Genomic DNA, 21,562 nt, shown 5'->3' with positions numbered 1-21,562 from the left:
GAAGGAAAGAAGGCAAGAAGGAAAGAAAGGAGGGAAGGAGGGAGGGAGGAAGGAAGGAAGGAGGGAAAGAAGGAAAAACAGAAAGAAAGAAGATACAGTAAAAATAAAATAAAGTATAATAAAGTTATTGAATTAAAAAATTCTTATTTAGAAAAAAAAAAAAAGGGACGAATAGAACCTTAGGACAAATGTTGGAAGCAAAGCTATACAGACAAAATCTTACACAGAAGCATACACATACACCCTCACTAAAAGAGGTAAAGGGGGAAAAATCATAAATATTGGTGTCAGAGACCACCTCCTCAATTTGGGATGAATCGTTGTCTAAAGGAGGGAAGGAAGGAAGGAAAGAAAGAAAGAAAGAAAGGACGAAGGTAAAGTATAATAACGTTATTAAAATTAAAATTGATTATTAAGAAAAAAATTTTAAGAAAAAACCATGGACGGTTAGAACCCTAGGACGAATGGTGGAAGCAAGACTATACAGACAAGATCTCACACAGAAGCATACACATACACATTCACAAAAAGAGGAATAGGGAAAAAAATCATAGATCTTGCTCCTAAAGTCCACTTCCTTAATTTGGGATGATTGGTTGTCTATTCATGTTTTCCACAGATGCAGGGTATATCAAGTTGATTGTGGAGCTTTAATCCGCTGCTTCTGAGGCTGCTGGGAGAGATTTCCCTTTCTCTTCTTTGTTCTCACAGCTCACAGGGGCTCAGCTTTGGATTTGGCCCTGCCTCTGCGTGTAGGTCGCTGGAGGGCGTCTGTTTTTTGCTCAGACAGGACGGGGTTAAAGGAGCCGCTGATTCGGGGGTTCTGGAGTACTGAGGCTGGCGGGGAGGGAGGGGCACGGAATGCGGGGCGGGCCTGCGGCGGCAAAGTCCGGCGTGACTTTGCAGCAGCCTGAGGCCCGCCGTGCGTTCTCCCGGGGAAGTTGTCCCTGGATCCCGGGAACCTGGCAGTGGCGGGCTGCACAGGCTCCGCGGAAGAGGGGTGTGGAGAGTGACCTGTGCTCGCACACAGGCCCCTTGGTGGCGGCAGCAGCAGCCATAACGTCTCCCGCCCGCCTCTGGGGTCCGCGCTTTTAGCCGCGGCTCGCGCCTGTCTCTGGGGTCCGCGCTTTCAGCCGCGGCTCGCGCCTGTCTCTGGGGTTCGCGCTTTTAGCCGCGGCTCGCGCCCGTCTCTGGAGTTCCTTTAAGCAGCGTTCTTAAACCCCTCTCCTCACGCACCAGGAAACAAAGAGGGAAGAAAAAGTCTCTTGCCTCTTCGGCAGGTGCAGACTTTTCCCCGGACTCCCTCCCGGCTAGCTGTGGTGCACCAACCCCTTCAGGCTATGTTCAAGCCGCCAACCCCAGTCCTCTCCCTGCGCTCTGTCCGAAACCGAAACCCGAGCCTCAGTGCCTCAGCTCGCAGCCCCGCCCGCCCCGGCGGGTGAGCAGACAAGCCTCTCGGGCTGCTGAGTGCCGGTCGGCACCGATCCTCTGTGCGGGAATCTCCCCGCTTTGCCCTCCGCACCCGTTGCTGTGCACTCCTCCGCGGCTTCGAAGCTCCCCACTCCGCCTCCCGCAGTCTCCGCCCGCGAAGGGGCTTCCTAGTGTGTGGAAACTTTTCCTCCTTCACAGCTCCCTCCCACTGGTGCAGGTGCCGTCCCTATCCTTTTGTCTCTGTTTATTCTTTTTTTTCTTTTGCCCTACCCAGGTACGTGGGGAGTTTCTTGCCTTTTGGGAGGTCTGAGGTCTTCTGCCAGCCTTCAGTAGGTGTTCAGTAGGAGTTGTTCCACGTGTAGATGTATTTCTGGTGTATCTGTGGGGAGGAAGGTGATCTCCGCGTCTTACTCTTCCGCCATCTTCCTGCTCTCCAATTTAAGAGTTTTTAATGCTTAAATATCTTTTGAATCTTCCCCCTTTTCTTCGTCTCCACAGACCTAGAACAGTTCAAGTCCTCATTTCCTCTTTCCTGGTTTTTAGAGTTTCAAGCACATTCTCTTAGCCTAGGAGAGGGATGCATGTGAGTAACATAATGGAACACAAATTGTATCTGGGACATTATCATAAACCATGCTTCATATTACCCTCATTTGTCCTCATCTTTGTCATCTCTTTTTGTGTTTACTAGGCTTCTATTTGCTTTGTCCTTTATTCATAACCTTCTTTCTTACTGCAGTAGCCCTCATTCTTACTGCATTGTTTCCTGGCTACACTTTGCATTCTTCCTTAATGATATTTTCGTAGGATTACATCTTGATTAGTGTATGCCTCCACTGTCCCCTCAGGAGTTACAATCATTGACCTATCCTAAGACCACTGTTATTCTGTGCACTTCTCAGATACAGCCTACTCTACCCCTTATATCTTGACATTAGCTTGGAACCAGACATCTCTGACCAGAACTAATTGCAGTATCTTTAGAATCAATCTTTTTGTTTCCAGTCTTGTCTACCTTTTGTTCATTCTCTGCATTTATGCTAGAGTGTTCCTTTAAAAATACAAATCTGACTATTCTGTGTTGCAGATTTAAGAGCCATCTAATTGCCTAAATTCAAACTCTTTGTTTCTTCATTGTTCATTTAAAGAATGAGGTAGTGCATACCAAGTAAGTTAAAGACAACTGTAAATTCAGAATCTTTTTCAAATAATTTTTTGTGTGTTTCTTTCTTTGGTACAGTTTTCTTTGCTTCTTCATGTGTCTCCCATCTTCAGTTCAGTCTAATATAGCTCTAAACAGGTTTTACTCCTGTGGTCAATTTTCTATCTCTGTGCCCACATTTATTTTCACTCTGGTTGTATAATAGATTCTCCTTCTAGTTTTTTCTATTGCTTCTTCTTTGGTTATTAGATACACAATAACTATAGAACTTAGACTTAGATGTTTCTCATTTAGCTTTGGATATTCATTAGGAACATAACAGACATGGTCTTTGTTCTCATGAGATTTTGCACTCGGAGACACATAAAATGAATAATTACAAATAAATATTTAATTACAAATTGGGATAAGTGCTATGAAGGAATGAAATGAATGAAAATGACAAAATATAAGAAAATAATAAGGCCTAATCTAGATTTGGTGATCAAGGATGGCCTTAAACTGAGACCTAAGTAAGTGAGATTTAGTTAAGGGAAAGCATGTGAGTTGGAGAGAGCTGTTCATTCAGGAGGAAAAGCTTGTAGAAATGCGCTGAGGTGTGAAGGAGCTTGGTTAATACATGTGAGTGAATGAAAACCTTTGTGACTAAGTGTAAGAAGAAATATGGAAAGGGAAATGAAGTGAGTATGGGGTAATAAGGACCAAATCAGGTAGGGCCAAGGAAAGGAATTTTGATTTTATTCTGCTGGCAAAGGAACACCACTGAAAGATTTTAATTAGAGGAATGACATGATCTTGTTTACATTTTTAAAGGATCATTGTCACTTCTGTATGGAAGGTAAATTTGATGTTGGGTGGGGAGTGTTGGTAGTGAGGAATAGAAGTGGAGAAATCAGATTGGAGGCTATTTGAATGGTACAACTATGAAAGAATGTCTTTTAAAAATGGAATCTTTTTTTTGTTTTCTTGTCTCTCCTTTCCCATTTTTTTAAATCCAGCTTTTAACGCATTTATATTCTTTTGATTTTTTAGAAGAGATGACTAAGCTTAAAAATAACAAAGAAGTAGAACTTGAAGAATTGAAAAAAATCTTGGTAAGTGTATGGTTTCTCTTATTAATATGTAGCAATTATTTTTCAAAATAGTATTAAATCCAGTGACTTAGACTCTCATCCTATAGATGTCTTATGGTAGTTTTTCAACTAAAATATAAAAAAAACTACATTTGGTTTTAGTGAAGCCACATTTCTTATCTCTATCAATTTTTATGGTATATTTTGATAACTGTCGGTGTAGGTGTTTATATTACTTAAGCATGTGTTGACAGTACATTTAAGTGAGATCAAATATGCCTGTTCTGTAGATGATTGTAAATTTGGTGTGCGTTTGATAACTTTGAGCCACAAAGCTGCAATTTTGAGAAAGATATGTATGATATCTATTCAGTACCTACGTTTAGTATTCAAATAGAATCATATTTAATGAATTTGTTAGGATAGGCTTCATTATGTTTTACTTGATTATAGTGTGTAGAGCATGGGTTGGTAAACTTTTTTTGTAAAGGACTAGATAGTAAATATTTTAGGCTTTGTGGCTATATACAGAATGTTAATTTTCTCCTCCCCTTCCATTTTTTTTCTTTTATTTTTAACAATCTTATAAAAATGTAAGAACCATTCTTAGTTAAAGGGCCTACAAAAGAAGGTTGTGGGCTGATTTTGTCTTAGAGGCTGTAGTTTGCCAACCTTTGCTTATAAAAGACAATATTGTTTATCATTACAGGTCTTTGATTTTGGGTTTAACCAATCACATCTCTACCTGATTTTGCAACTCCTAATTCTTCCATCTCTTGGGAAGCACTATTTCCAAATGCTTATCCTTTCTTCAGTGAATTGCTTTTGCACAAATTCTTGCAAATAATAATATTTACATTTCTTTCAAATTTGATAATGTAAACTTATACTTCAGGTCTCAGCTTAAATATCAATTCTTTAGAAATCTCTCTTGACATTCCTAGCTAGTTTAGGTCTCTGTGTAGCTTGTTCCTCTAGCACCCTGAATTTTTCCTTTATACCACTTATCACAAATGAAATTTAATTTATTTTTGGTATAATTATTTAAAGCTTTATTCACCCTTTAGAGTCTCCTTTACTTAGCACAGTAGTTGGCACATAGTAGGTGGTCAATAAATAAATAGTGGAATGCTCCAATAAGGACTAAGAACCTTTGTCCTGTTTGCCCTGTAACCTCAGTACTTAGCACAGTAACTGACACTTTGTAAGCACTTTATAAATATTTGTTGAATGAATTAATACTAAAGTATTATTTTTACACTCCTACATGGACAAGGATTGGTTTAGGTTTTGTTTTATTTGAATAGCCGTTAGAGCATAATTAATATCTTGGTCCTTAGAATCATAATGCTTTGATGGTATCCAGCTTTTTACTTCTTAGCTGTATGACCTAGAGCAATTTACCTAAATTCTTGATGCCTTGGTTTTTCCATTTTATGAAATGGGGGAAATAATTGTACATATCTCATAGGGTGGTTGTGAAGGATGAATAAGATACATTTATTCGTTTAACAAACATTTGTTGAGTTCCTTTTATGGTATACTCTGGGGATGCACTGGGGAGCAAATGGATGCATATCCTGTTTTCATGGAGCTAGTCATGAAATAATCATACTTAAATACAAGCAGCCATTCAAAGGTAATAATACCATGGTGTCAAGGGCAATAAAGGATTAGTTTACAGTGTAATAAAGGGATTTGAACTATGTAGAGAGTTTAGGAGACGTTTTTTGAAAAAGTAAAGATTGAACTGAAATCCAGAGAAGGAAGGGAAGTGCTTATCAGGTAGAGAAAATATGTGCAAAGGTCATTTGATAGGAAGGAGAATGGTGAATACAACATGGAGTGAAAGAAAGAGTGTGGTGCAAAATGAGGCTAGAGAGGTAGTAGGAGCCTGTTAATTCATGGCCCTTTAAAATCATATCAACAGAATTTTATGTTTATCCTAAGAGGAATGAGAAGCTCTAAAGAATTTCAGCAGGGAGTGACTTGGTCAGATTTGCAATTTGAAGAGCTCATTTGGTTTGCAGTACGGAGAACACAATATATTAAGAGAACAGTTCAGAATAGACAGACAATCACAGGAGCCAGAGAAGAGAACTTAGGCTGGGAGATGATGGTAGTAATGAGATACTACTTTGAGAGATATTTAAGATTTAAATACTTTGGATTGATGTAGGGTACTGATAATACTATTTGTTGAAAAGACTCTCTTTTTCTTTATATATGTATGTGTGTATGTATGTATTTATGTTTTTGGCTGCACCAAGCGGCTTACAGGATCTAAGTTCCTTGACCAGGGATTGAACCTGAGCTCTCGGCAGTGAAAGTGCGGAGTCCTAACCACTGGACCACCAGGGAATTCCCAAGACTCTCCTTTTTCTATTGAGTTACTCTTGCACATTTATAAAAAAAAATCAATTGACCATATTTGTGTGGGTCTACTTCTGGACTATTTCTGTTTCATTGATTTTTGTGGTCTATCCATGCACCAGTGTTTTGCTTACTGTAGCTTTATAGTGAGTCTTAGATTTGGGTAGTGTGATTCCTCCAGCTTTATTATTCTTTTGTGTATAATTTTTTTAATGTATTTATTTTTTGAATCTAATTGTATTTTATTTTTTCTTCCAGTTTTCTTGAGATATAATTGTCATACAGCACTGTATAAGTTTAACGTCTACAGCATAATGATTTGACTTACATACATTACAATAAGTCTACATCCATCATCTCATATAGATACAAAATTAAAGAAATAGAAAAAAATTTTCCTTGTGATGAGAACTCTTAAGATTTACTGTCTTAACAACTTTCATAAATAACATACAGCAGTGTGAATTATATCACATTGTACGTTACATCCCTAGTACTGTTTATCTTACAACTGGAAGTTTGTGCCTTTTGGCAGCCTTCATCCAACTCCTCGTCCTCCCTTATTTTCCCCACCCCCATAACCATAAATCTCATCTCTGTTTTATGACTTTGTTTGTTTGTTTTGAAGTATAATTGACCTAAAACAGTATATTACTTCCTGTTGCACACCAGTGATTTGATGTTTCTGTACATTTTGAAATGTTCACTGTGATAAGTCTAGTTACAGTATGTCACCATACAAATATATTACATAGGTATTGACTATATTCCCCACACTGTACATTTCATACCTGTGACTCATTTATTTTGCAACTGGAAGTTTGTACCTCTTAGTCTCCTTTGCCTATTTCTTTCCTACCCTCACCTCTCTCCCCTCTGGCAACCACCTGTTTTTTCACTGTATCTATAACTCTGTTTCTGTTTTGTTGTGTCTGTTCATTTGTTTTGTTTTTTAGATTTCACATATAAGTGAAATCATACAGTATTTGCCTTTCTCTGTACAACTTATTTCAACATAATACCCTCTGGGTCCACCTATGTTGTTGCAGATGAAAAGATTTCATTTTTTTTGTGGCTGTTATCTATCTATCTATCTTTCTCACATATTCTTTATCTGTTCATCAATTGATGGGCATTTATGTTGCTTCCATATCTTAGCTATTGTAAATAATGCTAATCCCACCAACAATGCATGAGGGTTCCCTTTGTTCCACATCCTCACCAACACTTGTTATCTCTTATCTTTTGATAATAGCCATTCTGACAGATGGGAGGTAGTATCTCATTGTGGTTTTGATTTGCCTTTCCCTGATTAGTGGTGATGAGCATCTTTTCATGTGCCAGTTGGACATCTTTATGTCTTTGGAAAAATCTCTCTTCAGATCCTTTTCCCTGTCCTGTTTTATAATGAGCTTGTTTGGGTTTTTTTTGATGTTGAGTTGTATGAGTTATTTGTTTCTTTGTATATTGTGGATATTAACCCCTTTTGGATGTATCATTTGCAAATATTTTCTCCCATTCAGTAGGTGGCCTTTTCATTTTTTTGATAGTTTCCTTTTCTATGAAAAAGTTTTTTAGTTTGATATAGTCCAATTTGTTTATTTTGCTTTTGTTTCCCTTGCCTGAGGAAACATATCCAAAAAAGATATTGCTAACACTGATGTCAAATAGTGTACTGCCTATGTTTTCTCCTAGGAATTTTATGGTTTCAGGTCTTGCATTTAAGTCTTCAGTCCATTTTGAATTTATTTTTATGCATGGCATGAGAGAGTAGTCCAGTTTGATTCTTTTGCATGTAGCTGTCCAGTGTTCCCAATACCATTTATTAAAGAGGCTGTCTTTTCCCCATTGTATTTCTTGCTCTTTTGTTGTAGGTTAATTGATTATATAAGCATGGGCTTAGTTCTGCGCCCTCTGTTCTATTCCATTGATCTATGTGTCTGTTTTGGTGCCAGTACCATACTGTTTTGATGACTGTAGCTTTGTGGTAGAGTTTGAAATCAGGTATCATAATACCTCCTGCTTTGTTCTTTCTCAAGATCATTTTGGCAATCTGAGGTCTTTTGTGTTTCCATACAAATTTTAGAATTATTGTAGTATGGTGAAAAATGCCATTGTTATTTTGATAGGGAATGCATTGAATTTGTAGATTGCCTTGGGTATTGTGGTTGTTTTAATGACATTAATTCTTTGAGTCCATGAATATGGTATACCTTTACATCTTTTTTTTGTTTTCAATTTCTTTCATCAGTGTCTTATAGTTTTCCAGGTAGAGATTTTTACTTCCTTACTTAGAGTTATTCATAGGTATTTTATTCTCCTTGATGTGATTGTAAATGGGATTGCTTTCTTAATTTCTCTTTCTGTTAGTTTGTTGTTAGTATATAGAACTGCAGCAGATTTCTGTGTATTAATTTTGTGTCCTGTAACTTTACCGAATTCATGGATGAGTTCTAGTAGTTTTTTGGTGCCGTCTTTAGGATTTTCTGTTTACAGTATCATGTCATATGCAAACAGTGACAATTTTACTTCTTCCTTTCTGATTTGGATTCCTTTTATTTCTTTTTCTTGTATGATAGATGTGGCTAGAATTTCCAATTCTTTGTTAGGTAGAAGTGGCAAGTGTTGGCATCATTGTCTTGTTCCTGATTTTAAAGGAAGTACTTTTGACTGTTGAGTATGATGTTAGCTGTGGGCTTGTCATATATGACCTTTATTATGTTGAGATATATTCCCTCTATACTCACTTTCTGGAGAGTTTTTAGCATAAATGGATATTGAATTTTGTCAAAAACTTTTTCCACATCTATTGAGATGATCATATAATTTTTATTCTTCATCTGGTTAATGTGGTGTATCACATTAATTTGCAGATATTGAGCCATCCTTGCATCCCTGGGATAAACCCCACTTGATCATGGTGTATGATCCTTTTAATGTATTGTTGAATTTGGTTTCCTAATATTTTGTTGAGGATTTTTGTATTTATGTTCATCAATGATATTGGGGTGTAATCTTTTGTTTTTGTGATATCTTTGACTGGTTTTGCTAATAGGATAATACTAGCCTGGCAGGATTAGTTTGGAAGAGTTCCTATCTCTGCAGTTTTTTGGAATAGTTTGAGAAGGATAGGTGTTAATTCTCCTTTAAATGTTTGGTAGAATTCACCTATGAAGCCATCTGGTCCTGGACTTTTGTTTGTTGGAAATTTTTTAAATTACTGATTCAATTTCATTACTGGTAATTGGTCTGTTTATTCTTTCTATGTCTTCCTGGCTCAGTCTTGGAAAATTGTACAATTCTAGGAATTTGTCCTTTTCTTCTAGGCTGTCCATTTTATTGGTGTAAAATTGTTCATAGTAATCTCTCATGATCCTTTGTATTTCTGTGGTGTTGGTTCTATTTATCCTTTTTTATTTCTGGTTTTATTGATTTGGGCCCTGTTTTTCTCTTGATGAGTCTCTTACTAAGGTTTATCAATTTTGTCTATTTTTTCAAATAACCAGCTCTTAGTTTTGTTGATCTTTTCTATTGTTTTCTTAGTCTCTCTTTTTAAAAATTTAGTTCTGATTTTTATGATTTTCTTCCTTCCACTGACTTTGGGTTTTGTGCGTTCTTTTTCTACTTCCTTTGGGTGTAAGATTAAGCTATTTATTTGAGATTTTTCTTGTTTCCTGAGAAGTAGACTTGTATCACTATAAACCTCCCTCTTAGAACTGCTTTTGCTGCATTGCTTAGATTTTGGATTGTTGTGTTTTCATTTTCATTTGTCACCATGTATTTTCTGATTTATTCTTTGATTCCTTCAGTGATCCATTGGTTGTTTAGTAGCATATTGTTTAGCCTTCACATGTTTGGGAGTTTTTTTCCCTTGTAGTTTTTTTCTTTGTAGTTGATTTCTAGTCTCATAGTGTTGTGGTCAGAAAAGATGCTTGATATGAATTGAATTTTCTTAAATTTACTGATTTTTTTTGTGGCCTAGCATGTGGTCTATCCTGGAAAAGGTTCCATGTATACTTGAAAAGAATGTCTATTCTGCTGCTTTTGGATGGAATGTTCTGTATAGATATATTGAGTCCTTTTGGTCTAATGTGTCATTTAAGGCCAGTGCTTTATTGATTTTCTGTCTGGATAATCTGTCTATTGGTGTAAGTGGGATGTTAAAGTTCCCTGCTATTATTGTGTTGCTGTCAATTACTCCCTTTATGTCTGTTAATGTTTGCACTATGTATTTAGGTACTTCTATATGTTGGGTGCATATATATTTATAATTATTATATCGTCCTTTTGATTAATCCCTTAATCATTATGTAATGGACTTCTTTGTCTCTTGTAACAGTCTTTGTTTTACTTTGTTTGATATAAGTATTGTTACCCTGGCTTTCTTTTGATTTACATTTGCATGGAATACCTTTTTCCATGCCCTCACTTTTAGTCTATGTCTTTAGATCTGAAGTGAGTCTCTTGTAAGCAGCATATATATGCATCTTGTTTTTTTGTCCATTCAGGCACTCTGTGTCTTTTTTTGGGAGAATTTAGTCCGTTAGTCCTTTTTTTTTTTTTTTTTGTGGTACACGGGCCTCTCACTGTTGTGACCTCTCCCATTGCGGAGCACAGGCTCCGGACGCGCAGGCTCAGCGGCCATGGCTCACGGGCCCAGCCGCTCCGCGGCACGTGGGATCCTCCTGGACCGGGGCACGAACCTGTGTCCCCTGCATCGGAAGGCAGACTCTCAACCACTGCACCACCAGGGAAGCCCCAGTCCATTTCTTTTAAAGTAATTATTGATAGGTATGTTCTTATTGCCGTTTTAAAATTGGTTTTGTTGTATTTTTCAAAGTTAGACAGGTTTATTGTTTTGTAAGACCTGTCAGAGCTTTCTTTCTTCCTTTTTTTTTTCTTGAACTATAGTTGATTTACAATATTGTGTTATTTTCAGGTGTATAGCATAGTGATTCGGTTTTTTGCAGATTATATTCCATTATAGGTTATCAAAAGGTATTGGGTGTAATTCTGTGTTCTATACAGTATATTCTTGTTGCATATCTATTTTATTTATAAGTAGTTTGTATTTGTTAACCGCATATCCCTAATTTGCTCCTCCCCACTTCCCTCTCCCCTTTGGTAACTACAAGTTTGTTTTCTACATCTGTGATTCTGTTTCTGTTTTGCATATATATTCATTTGTATTATTTTTTAGATTCCACATGTGATATAATGTATTTGTATTTGTATTTCTCTCTCTGACTTATTTTACTAAGCATAATATTCTCTAGGTCCGTCCATGTTGCTGCAAATGGCAGTATTTCATTCTTTCTTATGGCTGAGCAATATTCCATTTTGTGTGTGTGTGTGTGTGTGTGTGTGTGTATACATCTTAATCCAGTCATCTGTTGATGACTGTCTGTTGGGTAGCTTCCATGTTTCTGTGTCTTGGCTGTTGTAAATAGTGCTTCTGTGAACAGTGGGGTGCATATATCTTTTTGAGTTAGTGTTTTAGGTTTTTTGGATATGTGCCCAGGAGTGGAATTGCTTCATCATATGGTAATTCTGTTCTAAGTTTTTTAAAGGAATCTCTATACTGTTTTGCATAGTGGCTGAACCAATTTACATTCCCACCAACAGTGTACCAGGGTTCCCTTTTCTCCACATCCTCTCCAATGTTTGTTATATGTAGACTTTTGATGATAGCCATTCTCAGAGGTGTGAGGTGATATTTAATTGTGGTTTTGATTTGCATTTCTCTAATAATTAGTGATGTTGAGCATCTTTTTATGTGCCTGTTTGCCATTTGTGTATCTTCTTTGGAAAAATATCTCTACAAGTCTTCTGTCCATTTTCTGATTGGATTGGTTGTTTTTGATATTGAGTTGTATGAGCTGTTTGTGTATTTTAAATATTAAAACTCCTTGTCTGGGCTTCCCTGGTGGTGCAGTGGTTGAGAATCCACCTGCTGATGCAGGGGACATGGGTTTGTGCCCCGGTCCGGGAGGATCCCACATGCCGCAGAGTGGCTGGGTCCATGATCCATGGCTGCTGAGCCTGCGCGTCTGGAGCCTGTGCTCTGCAACGGGAGAGGCCACAGCAGTGAGAGGCCCACGTACCACAAACAAACAAACAAACAAAACCTCCTTGTCAGTCATATCATTTGCGAATATTTTCTCCTATTTTGTAGGTTGTCTTTTTGTTTTGTCGATGGTTTCCTTTACTGTGCAAAAGCTTTTAAGTTTAATAGGGTCCCATTATTTATTTTTGCTTTTATTTCTTTTGCCTTAGGAGACTGATCCAAGAAGATATTGCTATGATTTATGTTAAAGAGTGTTCTGCCTATGTTTTCCTCTAGGAGTTTTATGGTTTCCAGTCTTACATTTAGGTTTTTAATCCATTTTGTGTTATTTTTATATATGGTGTTAGAGAATGTTTTGATTTCATTCTTTTACATGTAGCTGTCCAGTTTTCCCAGCACCAAAGAGACTGTCTTTTCTCCATTGTACATTCTTGCCCCCTTTGTCGTAGATTAATTGACAATAGGTGTGCGGATTTATTTCTGGGTTCTATTTTGTTCTATTCATCTTTGTGTCTGGTTTTGTACCAGTACCATACTGCCTTGATTACTGCAGCTTTGTAGTATAGTCTGAAGTCTCTGAGGATTATACCTCCAGCTTTGTTTTTTATTTTTCAGGATTGCTTTGGCAACTCATGGTCTTTTGTGGTTCTATATGTATTTTAGGATTATTTGTCCTAGTTCTGTGAAAAATGTCATGGATATTTTGATAGGGATTGCATTAAATTTGTAGATTGCTTTGGGTGGTATGGCCATATTAATAATATTAATTATTCCAATCCAAGAGCACAGGATATCTTTCCATTTCTTTGAATCATCTCCTATTTCCTTCATCAGTGTTTTATAGTTTGCAGAGTTTTCACCTCCTTGTTTAAGGTTATTCTTAGGTATTTTATTTTTCTGATGAAATTTTAAATGGGATTTTTTTTTTGCTCTCTCTTTTTGATATTTTATTATTAGTGTATAGAAATGCAACAGATTTCTGTGTATTAATTTTGTGTCCTGCAACTTCACCAAATTCATTGATGAGCTCAAGTAGTTTTTTGGTAGCATCTTTAGTACAGCTTAATCTTGTATTCTACAATCTTGTTGAATTCATCTCTTAGTTCTAATAGTTTTTGGGTGGAGGCTTTAGGGTACTTTGTATAGAGTATCATGTAATCTGCAAACAGTAACAGTTTTACCCCTTTCCTTCCAATTTTGATACTTGTTTTTCCTACTTGTCTGATTGCTGTGAGTAGGACTTTCAATACTATGTTAAATAGATGTGGTGAGAGTGAGCATTCTTGTCTAGTTCCTGAATTTGGTGGGAAGTCTTTCAGCTTTTCACTGTTGAATATTACTTTGGCTGTGGGTTTTTCATAAATGGCCTTTATTATATTGAGATATGTTTACTCTGTACCAACTTTGATGAGAGCTTTTATTGCGAATGGATGATGAATTTTGTTAAACATTTTTTTCTGCATCTGTTGGAATGATCATGGGGTTTTTTGTCTTTCCTTCTGTTAATGTGGTGTATCACATTGATTGACTTGCATATGTTGAACCAGCCTTGTGGCCCTGGAATAAATCCAACTTGATCATACTGCATGATCTTTTTATGTATTGTTGAATTTGGTTTGCTAATACTTTGTTGAGGATTTTTACATATATATTCATAAAATACATTTTCTTTTTTTGTAGTGTCTTTGTCTGATTTTGGTATCAGGGTAACAGTGGCCCTGTGGAACGAATTTGGGAGTGTTTCCTCTTCAATTTGGGGGAATAGTTTGAGAAGGATAGGTCTTAGCTCTTCTCTATATGTTTAGTAGAATTATCCTGTGAATTTATCCTGTTCTGGACTTTTGTTTGCTGGGAGTTTTATTACAGATTCAATTTCGCTTTTAGTGAGCAGTCTGTTTCAATTGTCTGTTTCTTCTTGACTCAGTCCTGGCAGGCTGTATGTTTCTAGGAATGTGCCATTTCTTCTAGGTTCTTCAGTTTATTGGCATATAATTGCTGATAATATTCTCATGACTTTTTGTATCTCTGTGGTATTGGCTGTTATTTTTCCTCTTTCATTTCTTATGTTGTCTGTTTGGGTCCTCTTTTTTATCTTCTTGGTGAGTCTCGCTGAAGGTTTATCAATTTTGTCAAAAAATCAGCTCTTGTTTTTATTGATATTTTCTTTTTTTTGGTCTCTTATTTATTTCCTCTCTGATCTTTATTGTTTCCTTCCGTCTGCTGACTTTTGTCTTTGTTTTTCTTCTTCTAATTCTTTTAGGTGATAGGCTAGGTTGTTTGTGATTTTCTTTGTTTCTTGAGGAAGGCCTGTATCACTATAAACCTCTCTCTTAGAACTGCTTTTGCTGCATCCTATAGATTTTGGAACGTTGTGTTTTCATTTTCCTCAAGGTATTTTGATTTTCCCTTTGATTTCATTGGTGACCCATTTTTTTTTTAGTAGCATGTTGTTCAGTTGCCACATGGTTGTTCTTTTCCCATTTTTCTTTCTGTAGTTGATTTCTAGTTTCATACAATTATTGGAAAAGATGCTTGATAAAATTTCTGTCCTCCTAAATTTGTTGAGGCTTGTTTTGTGATGTAGTATGTGATCTATCCTGGAGAATGTTCTATGTCAACTTGAAAAGAATGTGTATTCTGCTTTTTTGGGGGTGTAGCATCCTGTACATAGCAATTAAGTCCAACTGGTCTATTGTGTCATATAGGACCTCTGTTGCCTTATTGATTTTCTGTCTGGATGATCTGTCCATTGATGTCAGTCGAGTGTTAAAATCTCCTATTATCATTGTATTATTTTCAGTTTCTCCCTTTATGTATGTTAGTATTTAAATGTTTAGTGCTCCTGTATTGGGTGCGTATATGTTAGCGAGTGTAAAATCCTCTTCTTGTATTGATACCTTTATCATTGTATGATGCTCTTCTTTATCTTTTGTTATAGCCTTTGTTTTAAAACATATTTGGTCTGATATGAGTATTGCTACCCCCACTTTCTTGTTTCTGTTTGCATGAAATCTTTTTCCATCTGCTTACTTTCAGTCTGTGTATTTCACTCTGAAGTGAATCTCTTGTAGTTAGCATATTGAAGGCTCTTGTTTTTTTTAGTCCAATCACCCACCATATATTTTGATGGGAGCATTTAGTCTATTAAAATTGAGCGTAATTATTTATATGCATGTACTTATTGTTATTTTTTTCCTTGTTTTCCAGTTGTTTTTGTAGTTCTTCTTTTTTATTTCTTCTTTTTGTTTTTCCCACTGTGGTTTGATGATTTTCTTTTGTAATATTCTTATGTTTCTCTCTCTTTTTTTTGTGTGTGTGTGTATCTATTGTAGGTTTTCGATTTGTGGTTACCATGGGGTTCATCTCTGTTGACCATAATCATATCTATTGCTTTAAACTGATAGTTATTTAAGTTCAAGCACATTCTAAAAGATCTACATTTTTTTACTCCCCTCCCCCCAATTTTGTGATTTTGATGTCCTATTTTACATTTTCATGCTTATCCCTTTACTGTTTATTGTAGTTATAGTTGCTTTTACAATTGTTGTTTGTTTTTTAATATGTGTACTAGCTCATTTAAGTGATCTTCAATCCTTGTTATTTATCTGCCTTTCCTGTTGGGATTTTCCCTTTCCTGTAGATTCTTACTTCTTTTTCATTTAGAGAAGTTCCTTCAACATTTCTTTTAGCATAGGTTTAGTATTGCTGAATTCTTCTAGTTTCCCTTGTCTGTGAAATTCTTTATCTCTTATATTGTAAATGATAGTCTTGCTGAGTAGAGTATCCTAGTTTGCAGGTTTTTCCTTTTCATGACTTTGAATATATCATGCCAGTCCCTTTTGGTCTGCAATGTTAGTATAGAAAAATTGGCTGATAACCTTATGCGGGTTCCTTTATACGTGACTCTCTTTTTCTCTTGCTGCCTTTAGAATTCTCTCTTTAACTTTTGCTGTTTTAATTATGACATATCTTGGTGTGTGTCTGTTTGGGTTTATCTTGTTTGGGACTGTCTGTGCTTCCTGTACCTGAATATCTGTTTCCTTCTTTAGGTTAGGGAAGTTTTCAGCTGTAATTTCATCAAGTACATTTTTGACCTTTTTCTCTCTCTCTTCTCCCTTCTGGGACCCCTATAATGTGGAAGTTGACATGTTTTATATTATCCCATAGACCTTGTATGTTGCTTTCACCATTAATTTTCATTTATCTTTGTCTGCCGTTCTGATTGGGTGATTTACATTTTTCTACCTTCCAGATCGCTTATGAATTCTTTTGTGTCATTTAGTCTGTGAGTCATTACCTCTAGAGTGCTTTTTATCAGAAATTGAATGTTCTATTTTTGATTAGATCTTCTGTATAATTTCTAGTTCCTTGTTAAAATGTTTAGATCTATTCTCTTTCTTAATTTAGTGTTTTCATTACCAACGTTTTGAACTTGTGTGTTGTACTGATTATCTCTGTTTCATTATTTTTCAGGGAATTTCTCTTGCTCTTTCAATTATGAGTTGTTCCTCTGCCTTTTCATTTTACTTAACTTTTTCTGTCTCTATGAATTTAGGTGAAACAGTTATCTGCTGTGGTCTTGAAGGGGTGTTTTTATGTGGGAGCATTCCTGTGTAGACTGCATGTGCCCAGTGTTTTTAGTGTAAGGGCTGGATTTGGTGTGGAGACCAGTCACATCTTTCCCCAGGGTGTGCCGGCCACTATCACCTTGATAGGGTATGTGGCTGGTGTTTGAGGAGCTAAAGCCTGCACAGGGTGTGAGGTGTGACTTCTTCTCTGCTCAGTGGCAATCCCCACCCTTTCAGTTCCTAAGTTGCAGGAGTGGATGCCCTGAGGGTTGGGATAGAGCTGGCTGTGTTCCCTTAAGTGTGTATTTTTTCCTTCTCCTCGTGCTGGATCCTTTGCCCCAAAGGAGGGGAACGCTGTATAGAAAGTGGGGCTCGTGGGCTAACAGAGGTCCAGTCCGCTACCTGCATATGTGTCTGTGGCTCCACTCACTCAGCCCAAGGTCACGTCTTTTCCCCTGTTGTCATTTTCCCAGATCTAGTGCAAGGTTATGGCATGGAGTGGGCAGGGCCGGAGCATTAACTTGATTGACACTGGAGATCGTGACGTTATGGTTGCAGGAATTGAAGTGGCTGTGCTGCCATCAGAAGCCTGGGCTACTTCTGTGGCATTGTTTGAGTAAGCACCAACAATGGCTGCCGCCACCCTACCTGGACCACACCCCAGGCTCTTGGGCCGCCTCTGCATTCCTAGATCGAGTCTTTTCCCAGGACCTGGCTTTCCTAGATCTAGTGCCAAGATGTTGCATGGAGTGAGTGGGGCCAAGGTGTTCACTCAGCTTGGACTGGGGAGTGCTCAAGGTGCTAGCCTCTAGGGCAGACCTCTCCCTGCCCTGCCTGGTGGCAAGCCAGCACCCACTCACTCCTCACAAGTAGAGTCTAGACACCTCCAGCCTTTCTCTCTGTCCCAGCAGTTCTCCAAATAGCCAAAGGGGCTTGTCTCCTCTATGTAATACCTCAGGACTGGGATGCCCAGTCTGTGGCTCAACCCACTTACTCCCCACAGTGAGTGTCCCCCCATGCAATTTCCCTTTTCTTCTTAGTCCCCTCCCAGGGGCACAGGTCCCAACTTGATGCTTTTCTTCCTGTCCTACCTGATTACATGGGAATCTTTCTTGCATCCTTGGTTGTATAGGAGTTCCTCTGTCAGTTTCCAGTTTTCCATGAGAATTGTTCCATGTATAGATGTATTTTTAACGTATTTGTGGGGAAAGGTAAGTTCCATATCCTCCTACTCCACCATCTTGGTCCCCTCCTTGAGTTGTTTTTGTAGTTCTTTTTTGCTCTCTTCGTTTGTGATTTGATGGCTATCTTTAGTGTTATGTTTGGGTTCGTTTCTATTTTGTGTGTATGTATCTATAATAGATTTTTGACTTGTGGTTACTATGAGGTTTATATACAGCAGTCTATCTATCTATCTATCTATCTGATTAAGTTTTTAATGTCTTAAGTTCAAATGGATTTTAACAACCCTGCATTTTTACTCCCTTCTCCCCATTATTACTATTTTTGACATCATACTTTTCATCTTTTTGTTTTGTGTATCCCTTAACTACTTATGGCAGATAAAGTTGATTTTATTACTTTTGTCTTTTAACCTTTCTACTAGCTTTGTACATGAGCTGGTTTGGTGGTGCTGAACTCTTTTAGCTTTTCTTTTCTGTAAAACTTTTGATCTCTTTATCAAATCTGAGTGAAAGCCTTGCCAGGTAGAGTATTCTTGGTTGTTAAGTTTTTCCCTTTCACCAGTTTAAATATATCATGCCACTCCCTTCTGGGCTGTGGAGTTTCTGCAGAAAAGTCAGCTGATAGCCTTTTGGGAGTTCTCATGTGCATAACTTCTTTTCCATTGCTGCTGTTAATATTCTCTCTTTATCTTTAATTTTTGCTATTTAAGTTACAGTGTGTCTTGGTGTGGCCCTGTTTGGGACTCTTTGTTCTTTCTGAACTTTGATGTCTGTTTCCTTTCCCAGATTAGGGAAGTTTTCTGCTATTATGTCTTCAAATATGTCCTCTGGCCTTTTCTCTCTCTGTTCTTCTGGGCCCTCTATAATGCAGATGTTAATACTCTTGATGTTGTCATGGAAGTCTCTTAAACTGTCCTCATTTCTTCTTATTCTTTTTTCTGTTCATCTTCAGTAATTTCCACTACGCTGTCTTCCAGCTCACTGATCCATTCCTCTGTATTGTCTAATCTACTGTTGATTTCTTCTAGTGTATTTTAAAAATTTCAGTTATTGTATTCTTCATCTCTGTTTGGGTCTTCTTTATATTTTCTAACTTTTTGTTAAAAACTTCTAACTTCCCCCCTGTTCATCCAATTTTCTCCCATGTTCTTTGAGCATTTTTCAATCATTACCCTGAACTCTTTTGGGTGGATTCTTATCTCCACTTCACTTTGTTGTTCCTACATTTAGAACATATTCCTCTGTTGCCTCATTTTGCCTAATTTGCTGTTTTTATTTCTATGTATTTAGAAGGTTGGTTATATTTCCTGACCTTTGAGATGTGGCCCTTTATAGGAGACATCCTATGTGTCCCAGCCACATATTTTCCTCTGGTCATCAGAACTATATGCTTTAGGGGTGCCCCCTATGTGGGCCATGTTTTTCCTTCTGTTGTGGTGGGCTGCCTACTTTGGGTGGTCTTACAGGTGTGGGTGGCCCCGGTCCAGTTGGTTGCCAGGCCCTGCCTTGTGTGGAGGCTGCTGCCCACTGATGGGTGGGGCTGGGTCACAAGGTGGCTGGCTGTGGGGCCTCAGGAGATCCTAGGGCTAGTGCTGACCTACGGGTGGGCAGAGCTGGGTTCTGGGATGAGTAGTTGTATTGCTGGGGTCTTACATCTAGTATCGGCCTGCTGGTGGGCATGGCTGATTCCTGACACTACTGGCTCTGGGGTCCGGGGTATCCCAGAGCTGTTGTCAGCCTGAAGGTTGGTGGGGCTGGATAATTGGATGGCTGGCTGAGGGGGTCCAAGGCATCTCAGAACTGGTATTGGCCTGCAGGTGGGCAGGTTCAGGGCCTGGGGGTCCTGAGACTGGTGCCAGACTCCTGGTACGTGGACTGTTTTTTGACAAGGCAGGCTGTGTGGCTGCAGTGGTCCTGTGCCTGTTGTTCACCCACTGGTGGGAAGGGTGGGAGCCCAAGGGATCCTGGGGTTTGTGCTCACCAACTGGTGGGTGAGGCTGGGTCCTCGTGTTTGTGCTGGCTCACTGGTGGGTAGAGCTGGTTCCTGAGATCTCTGATTGTAGGGCCCTGGTGGTTCCAGGGCTGGTGCTGGTGCAGTGATGTGTGGGGCCGAGTCCTTTGCCTTCTCGTGGATAGGACCATGTCTTGGGTTGGCTGTGGGCTTTGGGGCTCTTAAGGAAGTTGGCCTGTTGGTGGGTGGGGCTGTATCTGGCTAGTTGCTTGGCTTGAGGTTCCCAGTATTAGAGTCTTCAGGCTGTTGAGGCAGACTGGGTCTTGGCACTAATAAGCTAGAGGGGGAGAATTCCAGAATGTTGCTTGCCAGCACAAGTGTCCTCGTAGTAGAACGAGCTCCAAAAATTGGCTGCTGCCAGTGTCTGTGTTCCCAGGGTGGGCTCCACTTGCCTCATGCCTCTCTAGGAGGCTCTCTGGTGTCAGCAGGTGGGTCTGACGCAGGCTCCTTTCAAATTACTGTTTCTTTCCCTGGGTCCCAGAGCATATGAGATTTTGTGTGCACTCTTTAAAAGTGGAATCTCGATTTCCCATAGCCGTTTGGCTCTCCTGAAAGTAAATCCCACTGGCCTTCAAAGGCAGATGTTTTGGGGACTCATCTTCTGGTGCAGGGACCCTAGCCTGGGAGCCCAGTGTGGGACTTGGACTCCGTGCTCTTTGGGGAGAATCTCTGCAATTTCAATTATTCTTCTGTTGTGGGTTGCCCACCCTGGGGGTATGGGTCTTGACTATACCACATATCTGCCCCTCCTACCCATCTCATTGTGGTTCCTTTTTTATTTCTTTAGTTGTAGAAGCACTTTTCTCTAGTCTTCTGGTCTTTCTCATCAACAGTTTCTGTGTAAATAGTTTAATTCTGGTATGCTGATAGGGGGAGGTGAGCACAAGGTCTTCCTACTGTGCCATCTTGGCCACACCCCCAACCTTTTCCACAAAATATTTATTTATTTATTAAAGATGAATTATTTTGTGTATTTTTTTATTCTTCCATACTTCCAATATGATATTGAATAGGAGTGATGATTGTGTACATCTTTGATGTCCTGATCTTAAGGGAAAAACATTTAGTGTTTAACTATTAACTATGATGTTAATTATAGGTTTTTTGTTGACTTTCCCATGTATTCCTAGTTTGTTGAGAATTTTTACTATGAATCTGTGTTGAATTTTGTCAAATTATTTTTACGTGTCATTTGATATGATCATGTGGTTTTTGTTCTTTAGACTATTAATATGGTGTTTTACATTGATTAATTTCCAAACATTGAACTAGCCTTGTATTCCTGGGAAAAATCTCACTTGGTGTGGTGTATAGGCATACTTTGTTTTATTGCACTTCACTGCAGATAATTGCATTTTCTGTAAATTGAAGGTTTGTGGCAACGCTGCCTCAAGCAAGTATATTGGCACTATTTTTCCAACAGCAGTTGCTCACTCTGTGTCTTGGTGTCACTTTTTGGTAATTCTCATGGTATTTCAAACTTTTTCATTATTATTATATTTTTTACAGTGATCTGTGATCAGTGATCTTTGTTACTAGTGCAGAAAGATTACAAATAATGTAATGATGGTTAGCATTTTTTTAGCAATGAAGTATTTTTTTTTCCCTCTCCCACCCACCTACCCCTGGCAACCACCAGTCTATTCTCTATATCCATGACTCCGTTTTTGTTTCTTAGGTAGGTTCATTGGTG

The 21,562-nt window shown here is 38.3% G+C and overlaps 1 protein-coding gene across 1 annotated transcript in view; it reads left to right on the top strand.

Annotated features, from left to right (window-relative positions):
- Positions 1-21,562, top strand: part of SYCP1 (synaptonemal complex protein 1) — a 162,480-nt gene that overhangs the window by 57,643 nt on the left and 83,275 nt on the right. The window contains exon 16 of the mRNA XM_049710757.1: positions 3,626-3,687. Within this exon, the coding sequence (XP_049566714.1) occupies positions 3,626-3,687 (62 nt within the window). The remainder of the gene's footprint in view (positions 1-3,625; positions 3,688-21,562) is intronic.

The sequence above is a fragment of the Orcinus orca genome, chromosome 1 (genome assembly GCF_937001465.1).
Source record: "Orcinus orca chromosome 1, mOrcOrc1.1, whole genome shotgun sequence".
NCBI classification, from domain to species: domain Eukaryota; kingdom Metazoa; phylum Chordata; class Mammalia; order Artiodactyla; family Delphinidae; genus Orcinus; species Orcinus orca.
The sequence above is the reverse complement of the archived record's forward strand: the minus strand, read 5'-3'. Positions and strand labels throughout refer to the sequence as shown.